Source organism: Varanus komodoensis, unplaced genomic scaffold (genome assembly GCF_004798865.1).
Source record: "Varanus komodoensis strain SLA01 unplaced genomic scaffold, ASM479886v1 scaffold20_1, whole genome shotgun sequence".
NCBI classification, from domain to species: domain Eukaryota; kingdom Metazoa; phylum Chordata; class Lepidosauria; order Squamata; family Varanidae; genus Varanus; species Varanus komodoensis.
The window spans coordinates 3434758-3453997 of NW_025335587.1; the positions used below are offsets into that span (position 1 = coordinate 3434758).

Here is a 19240-nt window from a genome sequence, read left to right on the forward strand (position 1 = left end):
ACCACCACTACCACCTGGGCCTCCAAGGACAGCTCCAGATCAAGGAGCACTCCCAAGCTGTGGACCTTGTCCTTTAGAGGGAGTGCAACCCCATCCAGGACAGGGCCAAAATCACTTATCTGGAAACCTGAACCACCTACCAAAAGGACTTCTGTCTTATTTGGATTGAGTTTCAGTTTATTGGCCCTCATCCAGCCACTACCTCGGCCAGGCACCGGTTCAGGACAGCCACTGCCTCACCTGGATTAGTTATAAAAGAGAGGTAGAGCTGGGTATCATTAGCGTATTGGTGACTCCTCAGCCCCAACCTCCTGATGACCTCTCCCAGCAGTTTCATGCAAGGGAGACAAAATGGAACCCTATGGTACTTCATGGCAGAGTTGTCATGGCACAGAGCTATAGTCCCCTCAGCATCACCTTCTGGAATTAGCCAGCCAAATAGGAGTGGAACCACTGCCAAGCAGTGCTTCCTGCTCCCAAAGAGGCCAGCCTATCCAGAAGGATACCATGGTTGATGGTATCAAAAGCCGCTGAAAGGTCCAGAAGAACCAACAGGGACGTACTCCTCCTGTCCCTCTCCCTGCACAGGTGATCATACAGGGTGACCATGGCAGATTCAGTTCTACAACCAGGTCTGAAGCTGGACTGAAATGGGTCCAGATAATCAGTTTTATCCAAAAGTGCCAAGAGTTGTCTTGCCATCACCCACTCCAACACCTTGCCCAAGAATGGAATGTTGGCCACCGGTCTATAATTGGCGGCCACCTCTGGTTCCAAGGATGCCTTCTCCAGGATAAGCCTGATCACCGCCTCCTTCAAAGGGCAGGGACCTGACCCTCCCTCAGAGAAGCATTAATAACCTCATGGACCCAGGTACCAATTTTGTGTTTGGCTTTGGTAAGTAGCCAGGAAGGGCAAGGGTCGCGCAAGCAGGTAGTAGGGCGTACCAGTCCAAGCACCTTGTCCACTTCAGGCTGCAACAACTGGATCTCATCCAACAATGATGGACCAGAGGGGCTCTGGACACTTCCCGTAATGGAACCCTATCAACTGTGGAATCCAGCTCGTGACGAATCTGAGCGATTTTCTCCTTAAAGTATCTTCCCCTGCCCATTACCACACCAATGGTGGCATCCTCGCGCTTCTCAGACACATCCATAACAAAATTATATTAAAACCTAGCAATAAAATACAGCTCAGTCATGGCATACAATAAGATTAAAATACATTAACTTAAAATCCCCAAACCCCTCAACGATAAAAGAACAGAGTCCCTGGCCCAGCTCAGCCCCGCATGGCACCAAATGGCTCAGCGCCCTTAGGCCAACACCCTTCAGCCACAGGCCCAAGGCCGCCGGCCCTTGACTGTAGCCAGTAAGATACAGGCCGCGACCCCTCCCCCCCAGCCATTGCCAGTCCACCCCCGGTGCAGCTGCCCCCTATGCCAGGAGTCGAGCCAGTTGGAGCAGTGAGGGCAGGCCCACGGGGAGCTTGCCAGCAAGCAGCGAAGAGGAAGGAGGAGGAAAGGAAAATGGCGGCACGGCGGCAGCAGCAGCAGCAGCGTTGTCCTGGCCTTCACAGCGTCCCCGGCCTCACAGCAGTAAGTGGGGTCTGCAGCATCGTCTTTGGGGCAGCGAAGCTGGGGGCAGTGGTGAGGCCAGTCCCAGCTTATATAACCAAGCTCACCAGAGAGAAGCTCAGTATTAAATACATTTTCTCACCTGAAAATGTCATTACCTTGAGCATTTGATGAGGTTATAGGCTGGGACGTTTCCACAAGTATAACTGGAGTTGGTTTTGAAGGAAGCTGCATCTTTTCTGGGCTTTCAAGTTCTGAGAAGGTGGGGAAGAGAAGATAGTTTCTGACTATTTCATTAAAAAGGCAAGAACATGCCAAAGAAAAAGTCCTTCAGAATAGCTGCAACATAATTCAGCAAGATCTAAACAAAATTCTGATATAGTTAAGTGAGGCTGATATTTTTAGTGGGAATAGCATCAAAGGTCTAAGTCCTAGGATCCCTGAAGAAATGTCAACTGATCACACTAATATATCCTGTTCCTACAATTCCTCTAGCAATTTATTGATTCCTCAAGCAGGACCAACCTCTGCAAAAAACAAAAGGAAATATATCTAATTCATTCCACCACTGAGAAGTATAAGAGCTCCCAAGCAAAATCAGTTCACAAAATAGCATGGACATAGTATTGAGGTAGTGGTTCAAATCAAATTATTTACCAAGAAACAAATCAAGTAGTTTTGCATGACAATAACATAATCATCACAAACAGACTGTACATAACAAATACAACAGGAATGAAAGTATGGGCATGTAATGCATTTTTACAGGCACATGGTATTATACTCCTACATGCCTAAAACACAGCAACCCTGCCACAGAAGCTTAACTTAAGCAGGCAGGGACAGAAAAGGGATAAATGATTATGTATCATTGGAGGTGAAAGCAATAGTATCAAACAGCATTAATTCTAGGATCAAAAGTAAGGGCATAGGAGTCATAATACATGTCCTTGTTTTGAACAAAAAGTGAATGAAAAGTGATTTATTAAAAACAGAAGGAAAACAGAAGGAAAAAACAGTATTTATATAGAATCCTGCACAGATTCAACTTTCTAATGTTACAGCTGAGCTGTAAGTCATCAGAAAACTTAAGCCCTGTCCAGGGTTTTTATAATACATATGAAGTCAAGATAGTCCATCTTCATCATTTACATGTTACGAAGTGTCCTTTAGCTATGGTATAAAATAGACTAGATCATTGTTGATCTTACCCTGTGGTGCTGGAGGCATATTTCTAAGGTCTATTGGCCGCCCACTATCCAGTGCTTCCAGCAGCATGCTAAACTTCTGAAATACAATGGAAAAACAGGTATGAACTATTATCAGAGAATCTAGATCTCCTCAATTTCATGACAACTGAAACAATGTGAACAATGCTTCCAAGGGCACACCCCAGCAGGTTAAAAAGAATCCTTAAGGATCCATTTAAAATAACACATTTTCAAATTCTTAGTGGCAAAGAAAAACTAAGTCTGTATTAGAAGAGTGTTTATGATTTTAAAAAAATTTAAGAAGAGGAAAAGGAAACCCTCATCAGCATTCCCCTCCCACAGGATTTTATGAAGACAAGCTTATTATGAGACAGGACCATCATTCTGATGTTCTCCATCCCTGATTCAGCTATTTCCAACCCTTTGTGAAAGTCATTTAATAAGCTCAGTTTCAAAGGGAAATGTCTAGTCCTCAAGATTCTTACACACATTCTGGTTTACTGAAAGCTGCCTTGGCTTATGAAGAATGAAGTCTCACCTTCCCAGTCCTCATGAATTCTTTTGCCTTCTCCAAATTGCCTTTATGTTTGGCTTTCAGTGCTGCTAATTTATACTCTTTCTCCCTTGTCACAAGCAGTGCCCGTGTGCTTGGGGAAACTGTACAAGACAATAAAGTCAGACAGTAAAACACCCTTATAGATCCCATGAAGAACAATAGTTCCTTCCTCTCTAGTCTGGCCCACCTTCCAGGAATAGACAAGTAGCAAACTGGGTTATTTTCTTAATGGTTCTAAACTGGGGATGCTGCATAGGAAGGGGCCATGCCATAACTACTTACTGTTTTCAGAGGTGGTACCTATTGCCAGAGCATCTGTATCTGCATCCTGGCCCTGGAGAGCAGCTGGGCTCACTACTATGCCCACATCACAGGGGTCCTTTAATTCATGGTCTACAGGAGAGCCTCCCTTCTCTTCTTCCTCCTCAGGTACCATAATTTCATCAGGAACATCCAGCTTTTCAGGTAAGTCATCAGGAAGCACAGCTTTTGGCATAGTCAAAGAGCTTTTCCCTGATGCTACAGGAGGTGGCATTTCTTCCTCATTTACTTTCTTGCCTTTCTTCACTGCACTCAGCATGGCTTCCAATGTCTAGCAGTAACAAGAGACAATGTGACCTGATAAATGGGGAACTCATCAGGAAACTCAGCAAGCAAGTTCTTCATTCATTCTCACATTTATCATACATTACAACATAGGCAGAGCAAAAGCAGAAGCACACATTTTACTTTTATCTCTTAAAGTGATCTGGAACAACACTATTATTTTAACAACCAAGATATCTTTGCTTAAAAGGGGAACTGCTGGCAAAGGTATGTCTTACAATTGCTGTAACAGTCATTTTTAAAGAACTCAGACTACCACGAGAGCTTCCAAACCTTTTTATGGTGCTGCTACTAAGTCTCATTCATGGAATTTCATGTGGGAGGAGATATTTTCCACCAACCCTCATCTATTTTCATATTTTATTTATTTAAAACTTTTATATCCTGTCACCACATGTTTCGGCATAACAGGACAGCTTACAAACATAGAATTAAAAACAATAAAACAATAACAAATTCAATAAGATTATATAAAAACAAAAAAGCAACTGTTAATGATAAAATTAATTTTTAAAATGGCCATTAAATAAAAAAGTTTTAACCTGGTGCCAAAAATAATATAGACTTGGCGCCAAGCAGACCTCTCCAAGGAGTGCATTCCATAATCTGGGTGCCACCGCAGAGAAGGCCCTGCTCCGAATAGTTGCTCTTTTTTATCTCCTTTAAAGAGGACTCCTGGAGCAAAGCCTCTCCTGCAGATCTTCAGGGGTGTGAGGGCATGTAAGGGAAGAGGCGCTTCTTCAGGTACCCTGGTCCCAAGCCGTTCAGGGCTTTATAAGTTAAAACCAGCACCCTGAATTGGGCTTCAACTTCAACTTCTCCTATTTTTTCCCTCAGTGCAGAAATCCAGCCAAAAAGATGGAACTGCTGCATGATGCCTTTTGAGAGAAGGCTCCCAGACAAGATAGGCAAAAAGTTAATCTCCAGAAGATTTGGTCTTCAACTGCCAACATTTCTGACCATGCAGACAGGGACTTCCAGAAATTCATATCTAAAATATCTGGAAACCTTTCTTTTGCCCATGGAAGCATCCACTGCCTGGATTTGCTGAACAAGGAAATGAAAAGAAAGGTTCATTTCCTCTCCCCGCATATGCTAATTGCACACCACCTCATTTCCAGAATTTTCCACCTGGTATGAATTGCCATCTTGCTTGAACACAGCAAAGTGGCTATGGGGGTGGTTTCCATACCACACTGGAACCCTAGAACAAATCATGGGTAGCAGATGGGTTGCAGGATGATCTGGAAACCACTCCCTCTACCTACCTTGCTGGGTTCAGACAACATGGAAACCTAGGCCCTGCACAGATAATTATGGAAATACAGTAGTGTGCATCTGGCATGTTGGGAACAAGGAAAAGAAGCCACCATGGCTTCCCTTCCCCTCTTGATCACGTGAATCTGGTCATTATACAATTCAAAGATCACCTGGAAAAAGCTGACTTCAATTGCCTATATTATGATTCTTATGAACTAGCCAGCAATTCTGTGCATGACTACTCAGAAGTCAACCCCAATGAATACAAAGGAATGTCCTGACCGAAGAAATAAAATAATCAGACATATCTTGCGAATTAAGCATTACCATTACTTGAGCAACAACTGAGCATCCCTATTATCTGGCTAAAGGTGTTAACAGAAGAAACGAACCAAAATGAACACAAATGTGCCTAGGAGTTATATTTTCAATCACCAAATTATTTTAAGGGTGCTGTCCTAAAAATCATGCTTGAATGGCTGCTTGCAGACAGCTCTGTTGGATGGCTGAACTCTTATACCCTACCGTCTTCCAGGAAATAAGAGTTTTCAGTTCTCTGAGGTCAGTGAAAACAATCCCAGTACACACAGGGGAAAAATGTTATTATATCTGTGGCAAGTGCTTGGACTATAAAACACAGGCACAAATATACCTGCAGCTAAAGATAGAAAAAATCAATTCCTCCTTCATGAGACAGAACAGAGATCCAGTAACAGAACTCTAAACTATAAAAGAACATTCAGCAATGCATACACAACAGCAATGCACAAACAAAGGAAGTAAAAGTGTGGCCACCTTGCTCAGAAGCATAATAGATTCTCCAGAATTTTATGTCCTAAGAACAAATATGCAGATTTTCCAGCTCTCCCCTGAGGCACAAGTACAGTACTCTAATACAGCTTTATCCACAAAATATGGGCCATCCAACTTGAAAACATCAACCATAATAAAAATACCCTAAGGTAGAATGCCTCTTTTGGAAATAATGACATTCAACTGAAAATCCAAACAGATCCTGTTGAATATAGGTAGACTTAGGTTCTAGCACTTTTATCCTCTTGCATTTGTCAAATCTAGAGTTCACTTCATTACCCCCAAAATATTCACTCTCTGGGAACCAACAGAACTTTATATAATACACACAATAGATTTTAAAGTTTCAATATCAACAGTGGTTATTTATCACACTCTAGCAATTAATATAAATTTGAATGAATTATTGCTTGAGAATGCGCACTAGGAGTATGAAGATTTAATTGTTAGACAGGGAGGAAAGTAAGTCTGGAGAAATTAAAGAAATCTTAGTTGAAACTCGCACATATTAAAACAGCTTTTTTAAAATCTGTTTTTGGTTCTCATTATTTCAATAGAAGAAAAATAATTTTTTCTTTAAATAATTTTCTATTTATACTGAAATATAAAGTATAAATTTTCTATTTATACTAAAAAGTTTGACCAGGAATGATCAGCACTTATTTATACTGAAAATTAACAGAAATTAATAGAATGAATCAAAACTGAAAATAAATGGTATCGCTTTGCTCTTTTCTGCATGTCCTCTGTAAGGAGTTAACATGCAACATGCCTAGTTTGTTCTGAGCAATTTATCCACTAAAAGAAAGGGAAACAATCATTAATGAATCCAACACACCTTGAGGCCCCGCTCATACCGTCTCACTTTGGCACTCTCACCAGCCTCCTTCGCATTTGCCGTTGCTGACTTATAGTTAGCTATCCTTTCTTCAATTGTCTGCTGCAGTCCACTGGAAATAGCAGGAGTCATCTCAAAGGAGGAGGAGGAGGAGAAAATAAATCAGACAATGTTGGATCCGAAGAATCACACTCTGGTATGACATTTGAGCACCAGCACAAAATTATTTTCCGTAACATGCATCTAAAGAGTGCAAGACATAAGAGGTTGAACCGTTTTTCTTAAACAAGGAAGTGTCTGCTCTTCAGCAAAAATTCCACTGGCCACCTCTGGATTTCCTGCCAAAGCAGCAGAGAGGTAGGTGGAGTACCTCAGGAAACATTACGGCTGTAGGAGGATAACTGGAGATATTTGACCAGGGAAAAGATGAAGGAACATAGTCATTTCAGGGGGAAAAAAAGAGTATACAGATATTTTAGGCTATTAAATATTTGTTTCTCCTATTTTTTGAACATTCAATGACTTTCTTCATGTCCAGTTACAAAAGTCTCTGCTTTGATTTGAAGGCAGAAGCAGTATCAGGCAAATACTATATTCAAGCATACAAGGAAAGCTCTTGGCAGTAAACCACTAGCAAAATACTTTGCCAAGAGGATGCCAATGTAAGTAAATATTAGCATAATTGCTCATCAGGCCAGATCCTTCTGGCTAATAGGAATAATACAGAGAATTTACAGTGTATGTGTGCAACCAAATAAGCCCTTTATCCAGCCAAGGAGAATACCACTGTCTATTCTTGCAAAACCACATCTCTCAGAGTCACACTCAATTGCAACCATCCAAATCATAGTTCAGCTGTTTACATTACATGATATGCTCCAAAAACATTTAAAAAGATCAGGCAGTAAAGTTGCCTGTTATCACTGTTATAACAAGCTTCCAAATTCACTTAGAGCAAAAACAAAACACAGTGGGCTGGTTTCTGTGGCATGAGAAGCCATGATGAAATCTTATTGTGGTGATCTGTTGTACAATTGTCCAGACTCAGGATTGCCTGGTAAAAAAAGCACCATAGAGTCCAATTTCAAGAGCAGCAGTGGAAATGGTCCATTTTAGTCTTCAATCTCTACTGCCTTCAGCTCCCTAGCAACACATGCATTATTGCTTGCCTTATTCCTATTGGACAAGCAATGCGTTCATCTTCCTGTTTACCTTTGGAAACAGAGGACAGCATGAAAATATGTGGAGGGATAAGGGGGGAACTGTGTATTTTCATGTAATAAAAATTGGTGATGGCTTAAGCAGCTCAAAAGCACTGCAGACATGCAATTACACATGGGAGAGGGAAGGGGAAACCTGCCTCATAACTGTAGTGGACCAGTCAGGAGGTTTCTATGATCCATAGGGAAGAACAGGGAAAGGACATGGGGGCTGCCAGGATGCATGGCAAGGAGGATGTAACAAGGAGTGCAGGGCCATTGGATGGGGGGGTGGGGGGAGTCACGTGCCTCTTGGTTATTCACACTTGTAAAAATGAGGGTAGAAGCATTCCCCAAATTCTTACACTTTCAGATGCAAAGGGTCTTTTTATGGCCCTTTTCACATGCCTCCGAAACATATTTCTTAATGTGCTACTAATGTACTTTTGAGCATATATCCAGTATATCGGGCACCAAGTTTACATGCCACAATCCCTGTATGTCAAAAAGAATAGATTAATGTCCTGTTTTGACAGGAAAGTACACAGATACATAGACTTCAAATACCTATACACTTTTCTTACGCCCAATTGTAACCCCTTCCAAAGTGCATTGCAGATATGGAGCTCTCACTGTCCAAACTCTCTGCCAATTTTTGCAAAACAGAAAAGTCAGGTTGGAAAGGAAAATGTTTCCAAATTATTTGTTTACATTATTTTCTCAAAAGGAAGGAAGGAAGGACAGAAGGAAATAAAGAAAGAGGGGAAGCAGGGAAGAAAGTGGGGTGGGTGACCATGTACAGCTCCTCTAATATCCCACTGGGGATGTGGAGGAATATGAAAACTAGCTGTCCAGCTGGCTTTTATAATCTCCATTAAAAAGAACAAAGGCAGAAATAGCTGCTTCAGGCCAAAAATGTTTTGGTTTTGCGGTGGGGAGAAAAGGGGTGACTCATTCCTTCTGCAGTGTCCCCTGGGATGCCACCTGGAGAAACAAGGGGAGGAGAAGTGGAAGGAAGGAAGTGAAGCATCCAAGGTGAGCCCAGTTGTGTTAGGTTCATCATGACAGCTTTGTGCAACAACCAACTCATTGAGGCAAATCACCTTGATAGGTTGTTGTGATGCGCAAACCCTACCCATGCTTAGTCCTAGTACAGATGGCAGAAACCTTTTAAACTCAGGAATACAGTACTTGATGCTTTTCAGATGTTTTAGATTTTAATTTCCATCAGCCCTTACCAGCATGGGGGTGATATATGACATAGTCCAATATATTTGAAGGGCATCAAGTGGGGAAGTCTGCTGAAATGAATATAATGAAGGAGGTTTTAGGGAGTCGGGGAGAAACAACAGATTACTTTTATGGTCCTTTCCATGCCTTCACATCCCATTAGCCAGGCTAAAAGTAAGACCCTCCACCTACCTGTGTCTGCTGATCTGTATGTGTTACTGGGGCAACTGGAGATGCTTCCCTTGTTTCTGTCTCATGTTCACTGTCTCCTCCTCCATCTTCCTCTCCCAGGACCTCCTGCAACTCTGCCTATAGCAAGAACCAGCACAATTGTTGGTTGGAACAGATACTTCTATTTTTAGCTCTGTGTTAAAATGAGCCACAGCTTTCCACAGCTATCATTCAAAGACAGGGCCTTAAGGTCACTCACTCAAGGTGCTTTCAGATGATGTTTGTATTGCACAACTGCACAGACTCATACATGGAATTTTAGGGGTGTTCAAATGATTCAAGAATCATTTTTTGAAGACAGGAAAGCTGTACAATGCCTTTTGGTAGTTAGCACTAGGGACCCTATATATGGAACCACCCTCAGAATCAAAAAGGATTCTTGTTATGCCCAAGTAGCTGTAAAATTTTTTAACCAAGCATTATACATGGATGGAGGAACTGTCTTATCAGAGACAGAAAGTTGTTCCTCCATGAAAGAATTGTGTGCTCATCATGCAATATTCCAAGTATTACCTAATGTGAATTCGCAGAAAAGTAATACCAATCTGACTCTGAGGTGTGTCTTTTAGGAGTGAGAAACCTGTTCTTAAGTCACCTTCTCACACACTGAACTTTCAGCTAAACCACATCTTTTAAGGATCTATAATGTATTCTTGACAATTAAGTAATTGTGCTATTCTAATACATAATACACCATTATGTGAAGGACTTCACAGCCTGTCAAGCAAATAAACACCAACCTTACATACAATCATAGAGTTCATGCCTCAGTGAAACTGATGGGATTGCTCCTGCATAATTTTATACTTTCAGTGCAAATTCTTACATAGAAGCCTTCCTTGGAAGATATAGTTTCAATCTGTAGGCTCCAAAAGTTGCAAGTGGGAGAAGATACCAATTTTAAACAAATCAAAATGATATATCTGCCCCAGACTTTCAGTGATGATGGCACTGCATTAATTTCACTAGCATCTCCCTTTTTCATGCCTGTCCTGAAGAATATGAAAATACAATATGGTAGTTTCCCCCAACCTTACCCTACAAATGATTCAGAAAGGACAGCCAGTAGACAGGGATACAAGGAGTTGTAGTCCAAAACCTCTAGAGGGTGGTGTGTTAGAGAAATGTGTGTAATAGGCATGCTCACCTTAGGAAAACAGTTCTAAAATGAAGCTCTGAGAGAAATACTGCTAAGAAGTTCTCAGTTTCCTTTCGGCCCTCTGCATCCTTAAGCAACATTCACATGCATGGAAGGCTAGCTAAAACCCATTCACTTCCAAGAATATACTGTTTGTTTGACTAACGCTGGAAACTATCCCATGTCTAACTGCAGTACAATCCTGTTATCAGAAGCCCAATGCATTCAATGATACTTATTGCTAGGAAAGTCAGTATAGGACTGCAGCCTAAATCTACTACATACCACTGACTAAGAAGTGATCTGTAGCACAGTTCCAGCCTTAAGAATGATACCATTTCTTACTAAACATACACATGAGCAGATTGTGCCTTCTTACCTGGTTCCTACAGACATCCATTCCCACTTTATGCTCAATCTGAGGGATGGTGACCTCCACTCTTTACAGTACCCTAAGTTTAAGCATTAACTTAAACTATTAACTATACTGCAATCCCTGTCAATGTTCCAGCCTCCAAAATTGTTGGATACAACCACTTGGAATCCTCCCTGTAAGGTGATAATGCCTCTTCCTATTGAAAAACAACCTTCCAACAGAGTCCCATATATACCAAAAGTTCGGTATCTTCCTCCAGACCTTCATCATCTTCCTCATTCAGGTCCTTCATGCACTCAGAAGCCATCTTTTCAATTTGGTCCATAGGCAAAGGGGCTGGTGAAAATCAAAAAGGAAAAATCCTGAGGAAGGAAACCCTGACATTCAGAGAAAAAAATCACTGAGCATAAGCTCCAAACAGTGGCAAATAGATAAGTTCTTCTGCCTTGGCACACACTACATAGCAAATATTATACTCTGTCATGTTTTGCCTTCCTTCAATAGCAACTGTGGGATATTATGGAAAATGATAGATCAACTTAGGGAATAAGATTGGCCTCTAACTCACACATATATGTAGCTCCCTCAAATATCTGATTTCTACTGACTCAAAGGCAAAAAGTAAAAATATGCTGTATAAACATATAAATGAAATATGTTTATTATGCCTGAAGAAGAGTGCTAAGGGAAGCCTATTTTTTCTTTGTAATATTAAAAACTGTTGTTAGTCATTTTCCACTAGTAACTTTTTCCACTATTTATGCAGCAGATGAGATTATATTTAAATCAATGGAAAACCGCAACCCACCCCTACATTAAACCAGTATCAAATTAAATAGTTTTTACTTAAGAGCTTCCTTCCCTTCCCCAATGCCCACCAGCCGCTTTGGTTGCTGGGAGTTGCAATCTAAAACATTTGGTGTGCACCAGGTTGAGGGAAGAGTGCTCTAGAAGCTTGAGTGCTGTAGCTTTCCCAAGAAATGGCCAGCATGATCGCCCAGTAAGAGCTTGAAAATGAAGGATGCCCTATTCTGACCCAGATGCAGTCTTGTTCACACTGGATGCAGTCAACACTGCCACATATACCACTGACAGAATGTTGCTGCTGTGAGTAAATGGGGCTACATCAGAATACTTTCAATCTCATTTGCTTTTCATATTGAGTAAGCCAGTGATCTGCTAGTACAGCAGACCTAAAACCTGCCTCCAGAGGCACAGCGCAATTCTTTTTCATCAGGGACGTGCTTTTCAAGCAGTGCAGGCTACCTGTACTGCCTGCAGCCATAGCAAAATATATCTTGGAAATGACTACTACTAGGTTATTCTTATAATTCCTGTCTGGAAGACTGCTTTGCCCTTCTTAACTCCAGCTTCTTAACTACTAGTGGGATGGGTGCAGTGGAACAACTGTGTGCATTTTTTTGAAGAGGATAATCATTTATAAAGAACTCTTAATGTGAAACATATTATAGACCATGGGTTGCATTCAGAGTTCCACTAGGATGAATGGCCTATGAAAACAGGGAGTTTAAATTTTTACCAATTCTCCCCCTCTTCTTGCTACTTCCCATACTATTCTGGAGGGTTTCCCAGTCCTCTAGAGCAGATTATCTGGGGTCATAGGGGCTGCCACGGAAGGGGAGAAAGCAGAGAAAATAACTTCTTTCCCTATTAGATGAGCAGATTATAAGCATTTCACAGATGGAAGGTGCCTTTCTGTTCATAAGAAAGCAGGATCTGGCCCCAGGCCTCTCTTTCTTTTCAAGTCTAACATAAGTCTCAGATATAGTGATCTTAGTTTTGTTTTACACATGGACTACAAGGATCAGTAAGAAATTATCTAACGTATGTGGCTTTCAATTCTTATCTCAGTCCTTTATTTCCTAGCCTACTGGCTGAGCTGAACTATCACAATACCATCAACTCAGTGCTGGTCCATTCTCCTTCCATCATCTTTCTAAGCTCTAAATCATGAGTTCTAAACTTGTATTAGCTCATCTTCTCCTAAATTGGCATCACTGTTGTGTTCTACCATCTGACTAATGTTCCTTCTGAGCTGCTCCATTTCATTCCTTTTGCTAGCATCAATAAACAGGGTTGCTTCCATACCCTCTTTATCATTATAGAAATAAAATAAAATAAAATCTCGTAAGAAAAGCAGCCCAAGAAATACAGACAGCAATCCTACAACCCTTTAGCTGGGAGTAAGTTCTAATGAATTCCACTGGGCTTATTTCTGAGTAGGCGCACAGAGGATTATATTGTAAATTTTCCTTCTTGGTCTCAATTAACAAGACAAAATGTGCAGTGCAAGCCCATTTATGGTTGAAGTAAGTTCCATTTAGTTTAATGGGATTCCCTCTCAGGTTAAAAGTGTAGAGAATAGCAGCCCTAAATGCAAGTTCTTCTTCCATAAACAATCCACCTTGTCCAGTGAATGAGCTTACCTTTTCCCTTAGGTTTGTTTTTTCCAGTGGGCAAGGACTCTCCAGTGATAGCAGCCAGTTCAGCTTCCAGGTCCCCATTATCCTCCAGCTCTAATAGCATCTCTTCAGGATTGAATTCTACAAAGAGCCCCAACTGACACCATGAGAAAAAAAGGAAGAAGCTTAGGAGGAAGCTTATACCAGCAGCCACCAAGTCCATGTTACGTAAATGTTGATGCATTAGAAATGCAAAGAGTCTTCATTTGTTCTGATTCAAGCAACAAATTGAATCAGATTTGAATCAGAATCAACAAATTGACTCTCTTTGGTTTGGTTTGAAATTTAGGACCTGAAGAAACTGAAAAGACCTCATGGCCTTCATACATGCAAATATTTCCAGCTCACAAAAAATCAATACGTAAAGTTTTATACTTCAAGTTACCTAAAGGAGCGCTTGTGTCCATATACACCCTCCCACCCCCTGAGATCGGCGGCAGAGGCCCTTCTCCGGGAACCCTCCGTGAAGGATATTAGGAGGGCAAGTACTCGGAGGAGGGCTTTCTCTGTGGTGGTGCCCAACCTATGGAATGCGCTCCTTGTCCTTATTTGTTTTTCGGCACCAGGCCAAGACCTTTTTATTTAAACACTATTTTAACTGTTAATGGTTTATTTGTTGATTTTAAATTGACCAGGCTGTGTCCACTATTTTATTTTATGTATTTTAATTATTTGATTTTTTTTGTATTTTATGCGGGATTTTATGATTGTAAGCCGCCACGAGGCTCATGCGATGGGGCAGCATGTAAGTTGTTTAAATAAATAAAATTTAAATAAATAAGTTTTTAAAGGTGTCATTATTTTGACAAGCTGGAGTTACCATATTCAGTCCCTAATACTAATTATATGACAAGATTATATAAAATTAAGTAAATTTTGTGCTTCCAAATCATTTTAAAAATAGCTGTGTTCCTTAACACCAGCAAAAATTCAGCAGATAATTGGAGACTGTACTGATATTGCTGTCAAAACAATACAGTTTATGTACACATTTCACTAAGAATAACATATACTATGCTCATTTCAATCCTTTTCTCCAAGGATCCCAAGGTAGTAGACACAATTCTCCGCTCCAATTTTACATCCACAACAACCTTGTGAGGTTAGGCAGAAAGATAATGACTGACCAGAGAACACCGATGAACCTCATACCTAAGGACTGGCTTTAATCTGAGTGCCCCAGGTTTTTTGTGAGACATCTTAATTACAACAGGATGCAGAATTTTAAAAAATTGAATTTATAGGTTAAACAAACCCTTGAATTGGCATGGAAGCATACAGGCAGCCAATGCAAGAAATCAGAACTAATATTATCTGGCTGCTTCATTTTGTATCAGCTGAAGTTTATGAAGAATCTTCAAGGGCAGCCCTATGTGGAGTGCACTGGAGTAGTCTAGTTTACAGATTGTACTGAAGACAACATACTCCAACTCCTGCCCCCATGATTCTACTCAGTTATTTCATTTGGCTGTTGAATCGCAAGTAGGACAAGGCCAGCCCATAAAGAATACCCTAATATGCTTAGAAATGTTTGCCAAGTACCAATCCAAGTAGGCCTGGTGCCCCTCATTTCCATCTCTGCTGCCATGGCAGAGGTCAGTAGTCCATGAGCTGCTGAAAGATCCAGAAATATCTACAGGATGATACTCCCCTCACCTTTTTCCCAACAAGGTTATCATATAGATCAGAGATGGCAAATATTTTAGTGTGTCCAAACTGCTTAACTAAGTTACTAAGCATTAACTATGCTTAGTAGAAACAAACCAATCTCAAGTCATGGTTAATAAATCTGTTTTCTCTTCATTAATGTTAAGATTATCACTTTTTAGGATTTGGATGACATTCCTTTGTAGTTCACCAAAAATGATAATAAAAACTTTTGATGTCCCTGCAGTCACCCAAGCCTCATTTTCATGAATTAAATTTGGAATGCAGCCATTTCCTTAATATCAAGACTAATTCAACAGAAGGCTGCTATGCAATTATATTGCACACCTTATCAAAACTACAAAAAATCATAGTAATTAACAAACAGAACAAGATGCTTTCTGCTATCTCTCTTCTACCAGTAAGCACAAGGAAATTTCACTTAAGAAGTTTATACGTACATGCATACCAGCACATACAGAGTCCTATAGACCAGCATTTCCCAATCTTGTGCCTTCCAGACATGTTTGGACTGCGACACCCAAAATTCCCATACAATGGCCCCGCTAGATGGGAATTCTGGGAGTTGCTGTCCAAATGCCTCTGAAGGCCACCCGGTTGGGGAAGGCTGCTGTAATCCCTGAACTGTTTTGGAGAACATGGAACAGTACGCTTTTACAAATCAAGAATAAAGTTGTTGACCTAAATATTCTTGCCTGGCTCAAATATTGTGCAAAGTTAACATTCTTTTAGTTTCATCCTTTTAAAACTGTGTGTCTTAAACTCAAGCAAGAACACCACAAGTTTTATCAGCTCTTAGCATAAATAACCCATGCAAATTCAATTAAACTGAATTCAAGAGTTAATTAGGATGTTCAAACTGATTTCAATGCTTACATTTGCGTCCATCATATTTAGCCTATTATTGCCATATTTTCTGATTGTTTCCTTGTTTTGCAGTTTTACCCTCCAACATAACTTCTGTTGTCCAACTCAAACTGTAAAACTTTCATTTCTGAAGAGGTCAAATTCTTTTTCCTCTCTTACTATTAGATTGGAAATGTGGAACTTTTATTTATCTCACAGACTTCCTTTCATAGGGATCTTACTGTATGGAAACAGCCATTCCCACTTTTATAAAACCAGATTCATTAACAAGTTTATAACATTTTGCCTTCCCTTCCAGCATGCAGTGTTTCCCATATATGGAGATATTAGTTCTGTAATACACTGACGAAAGTTGCGAGTAAGTTGCTGATTGCCTTCACAATCTACATCGATGTCTTTTTGCTACAGGTAACCCAGCTATGGGTGTTACATGTAGCTTAGCTGGGGATGTTTAACAGAATGAATGAATGCAGCAAAACTAGTCAGTGCTCAGAAACAAATCATGGAAGTGAAACTGAACGGGACTACAAATATTGCTTAGGGCAATCTACTTGATGAAATGGGATCCACCAATTTCTTAAGGCCTGTGCAATCTATGGCAACAAAAAAGACCTGAAAACAAAGAAGAAAAAAATAGCTTCAACATTCTGACTTCTTCGCTCCTACCTTTCCTCTAAATTAGTGAACAAATTATCACAAGTTTTTCTGGCATCCAAAAGTTGGTAGAAAATTCTGACAGGAACCTAAGGTGCTAATAAGGCAATGACTCACAGATTTAAAAAATACAGCACCTTGCAGAGCACAAACTTTTTGTAAGAGGTGCCTGGGTAGGATCTAACAATATTGTTAATTTAAAGAAGTCAACCTTGTTAGATGCATGGAACTTGGAATTCAATTCCTCCTGGAGCAAAATCTGCAGGTGTACTTCTGACTGGTTATCAAAATAAGCAGGTAGGAGGCATCATTTCTCTAAAATTACTTGAGGCACTAAGTACACCACAATGTCTTTGAATCGTATTAACACAGCAGAAAAGTTGCATGAACCAGATGGGCAGGTCTAGTACACAAAAGGTTGACAGAACATGAATACCTGCTTTGCCGCTGCCTGACCCTTCACCTGGGGGCTTTTCCTAGGTCTTCTGCCAAGCATATTGGCTCATCAATGAACACCACAAATGATTTGCTGAGTCCACAAAAGTTACCTACAATGATATCCAGATATAAACAGACTGGAACAGCATGCAGACATTGCCAATTGGAGCATTCAAAGCAACCTGACTGGAAAACAAGTAAAAGGAGTAACAATATATTGCCATCTTGTGTTATGGGCTTTCACTTTAGGCCTCCCCTCCTTCAGTTCTTATTGCCACAGCACAATTATTATTTTATTATTCTTATTTTATTTGCACATCACTGCATAGCTAAAGCTCTCTGGGAAGTTTACAACAATGTGTAAAAAACAATACAACGCAATACAAGTGGAAGAGCAAGAAACATACTGCTTACAGTACCCTATATCCTACTAGAGGTGAAATTAAATCACCACTGCTTTTTAGATTATGACCACACAACACTTCATAAAATGAAATAGACCTGTACCCTGCAATTCAGAACATTCTAAAAACCTACCTGGGAATCCTGCCACCAGAATAATGCCAGTTTTGGAAAGATGGAAGGAAAGAATACATCAGTAGAAAACACTTTTGTAGCCCCAGCATATCCAGTTTTTTTTAAATTGCCTATTCAGATTTATGGATATGCCTTGGTGTTTATGCAAAGACATGCCATCCCCCCCACCCAGGAAGGAATACCCTATATGTTTACTTCAATGAGCACAGCATTCAAGTTCAGCTCCAAGACTCACCCTAGTTCTACACCTGCCACTCAAAGATGACAGCCGCTTACTTCCTGTTCCCCTGAGCAACTATCTTTATGGGGCACTAGTTGGGCTCAGCAAACCTAGATGTCTCCTCTTCTCCAACTACAATGAACTCATAAGGCACCAGAATGGTTTTCTATCATCCAGCGACTACAAGATGACTTGCATGTTATGAAGGAGTCATTAGAGACGCCCCCATGCAACAGAAGGCGCTTTTCCATCAGCTGAACATAAGGTACTTCCATGAAGGCAGTTCACACGAGTCGGCTGCGCTGCCAGGAATGTGCATACACGTATGAATCGACACACGTTAGGGTCTAACAAAAAACGGTCAGCAGTCAGCCAATGATCACCCCGCCCCACACACACTGCCAGCCGCCTGCTAGGGCTCTATCCTGCCGGGGAAGGGTGGAAACAGAAAGGAGCTGGGTTATGTTCCGGGTTAACAACAAACCTTCCTACAGGAGAGGAGGTGCAGAAGGAAGAAGGGGAGCCCCAGCGAGTGCCCACCTCCTGCTCAGGCTCTGGGCGAACGAAGGGCCTACCCAGGTATCCCGCCCACCAGCTAAGACGGGCGGTGCCCGAAGGCACGAGCTCACCTATTGCCGCAACCCGCGGACCACAACGCAGCAGCCGAGGAACGGCGGCCTCATCCCAGGAAAACCACACACATTTTTTTCCTCAGGCGGGTGCTGCATCAAGGGGCCTCGCAACGCGCAGGCGCGCGTATTTACTTGCTTAAACGGGGGGGGGGAGAGGAAGGCTGAAGTGGGTGGAGCCACGAGCGCGCGACGGCCCGTCAATTGGCTGAAAGGCGGACGGAAGCCCGCTTGAGCGAAACGTGTGAGGTCAGGCAACGCGCTCGTGTCGGTGCCGGCGGTGCTCTGGCGGAACGGCCTTTCTCGTACCTCTGCTAATGCAACCAGATACATCGGTATTTTTAAATGCCCCGTTTAAAACATTACTGGCCCTTTCTGAAATGTTCTTTTCTCTCTCATCTCATTTCGTAACAGCGTGTGAATAGTACCTCGTTTTCTTAAGAAGTGTTGGTAGAATAAAACGTCTAGGGTGTTCAAGAACCTCGATAACTAAGTCGGTGTCAGGTGCCCGCCATTTCTGTTCATTGAGTGCAATGGGATATGGTAAATGTCTGTCTATAACGATTGTAGTAAGCCAGCTCCAGGCTTTTCGGGATCAAGCCCCTTTACTCAAACAGGGATTAGCAAACTGTTTTGCACTCCAAAGTCGCAACATCTCTACTAGGCGTACTGGCTGTGATTGATAGGAGTAGCCCACCAGCTTGAAT

General features: G+C 41.4%; 1 protein-coding gene across 8 annotated transcripts in view; it reads right to left on the reverse strand.

The window, feature by feature from the left end:
* The window catches only part of CC2D1B (coiled-coil and C2 domain containing 1B), a 42559-nt gene extending 23895 nt beyond the window's left edge, over positions 1-18664 (reverse strand). For 3 of the 8 annotated variants that reach the window (XR_006414711.1, XM_044429922.1, XM_044429918.1), the window contains exons 1-10: positions 18534-18664; positions 17146-17257; positions 13485-13617; positions 11273-11373; positions 9485-9601; positions 6864-6995; positions 3629-3938; positions 3329-3447; positions 2791-2866; positions 1738-1833 (exon numbers count right to left, since the gene is read on the reverse strand). Coding sequence is in view for 7 of the 8 variants with exons in the window: in XM_044429922.1 (XP_044285857.1) it covers positions 1738-1833; positions 2791-2866; positions 3329-3447; positions 3629-3938; positions 6864-6995; positions 9485-9601; positions 11273-11373; positions 13485-13617; positions 17146-17205 (1144 nt within the window). In the remaining variant the exon portion in view is untranslated. The other 5 variants (XM_044429923.1, XM_044429920.1, XM_044429919.1 and 2 more) reach the window with 5 other exon arrangements.
* Between the last annotated feature and the right edge of the window lie 576 nt (positions 18665-19240).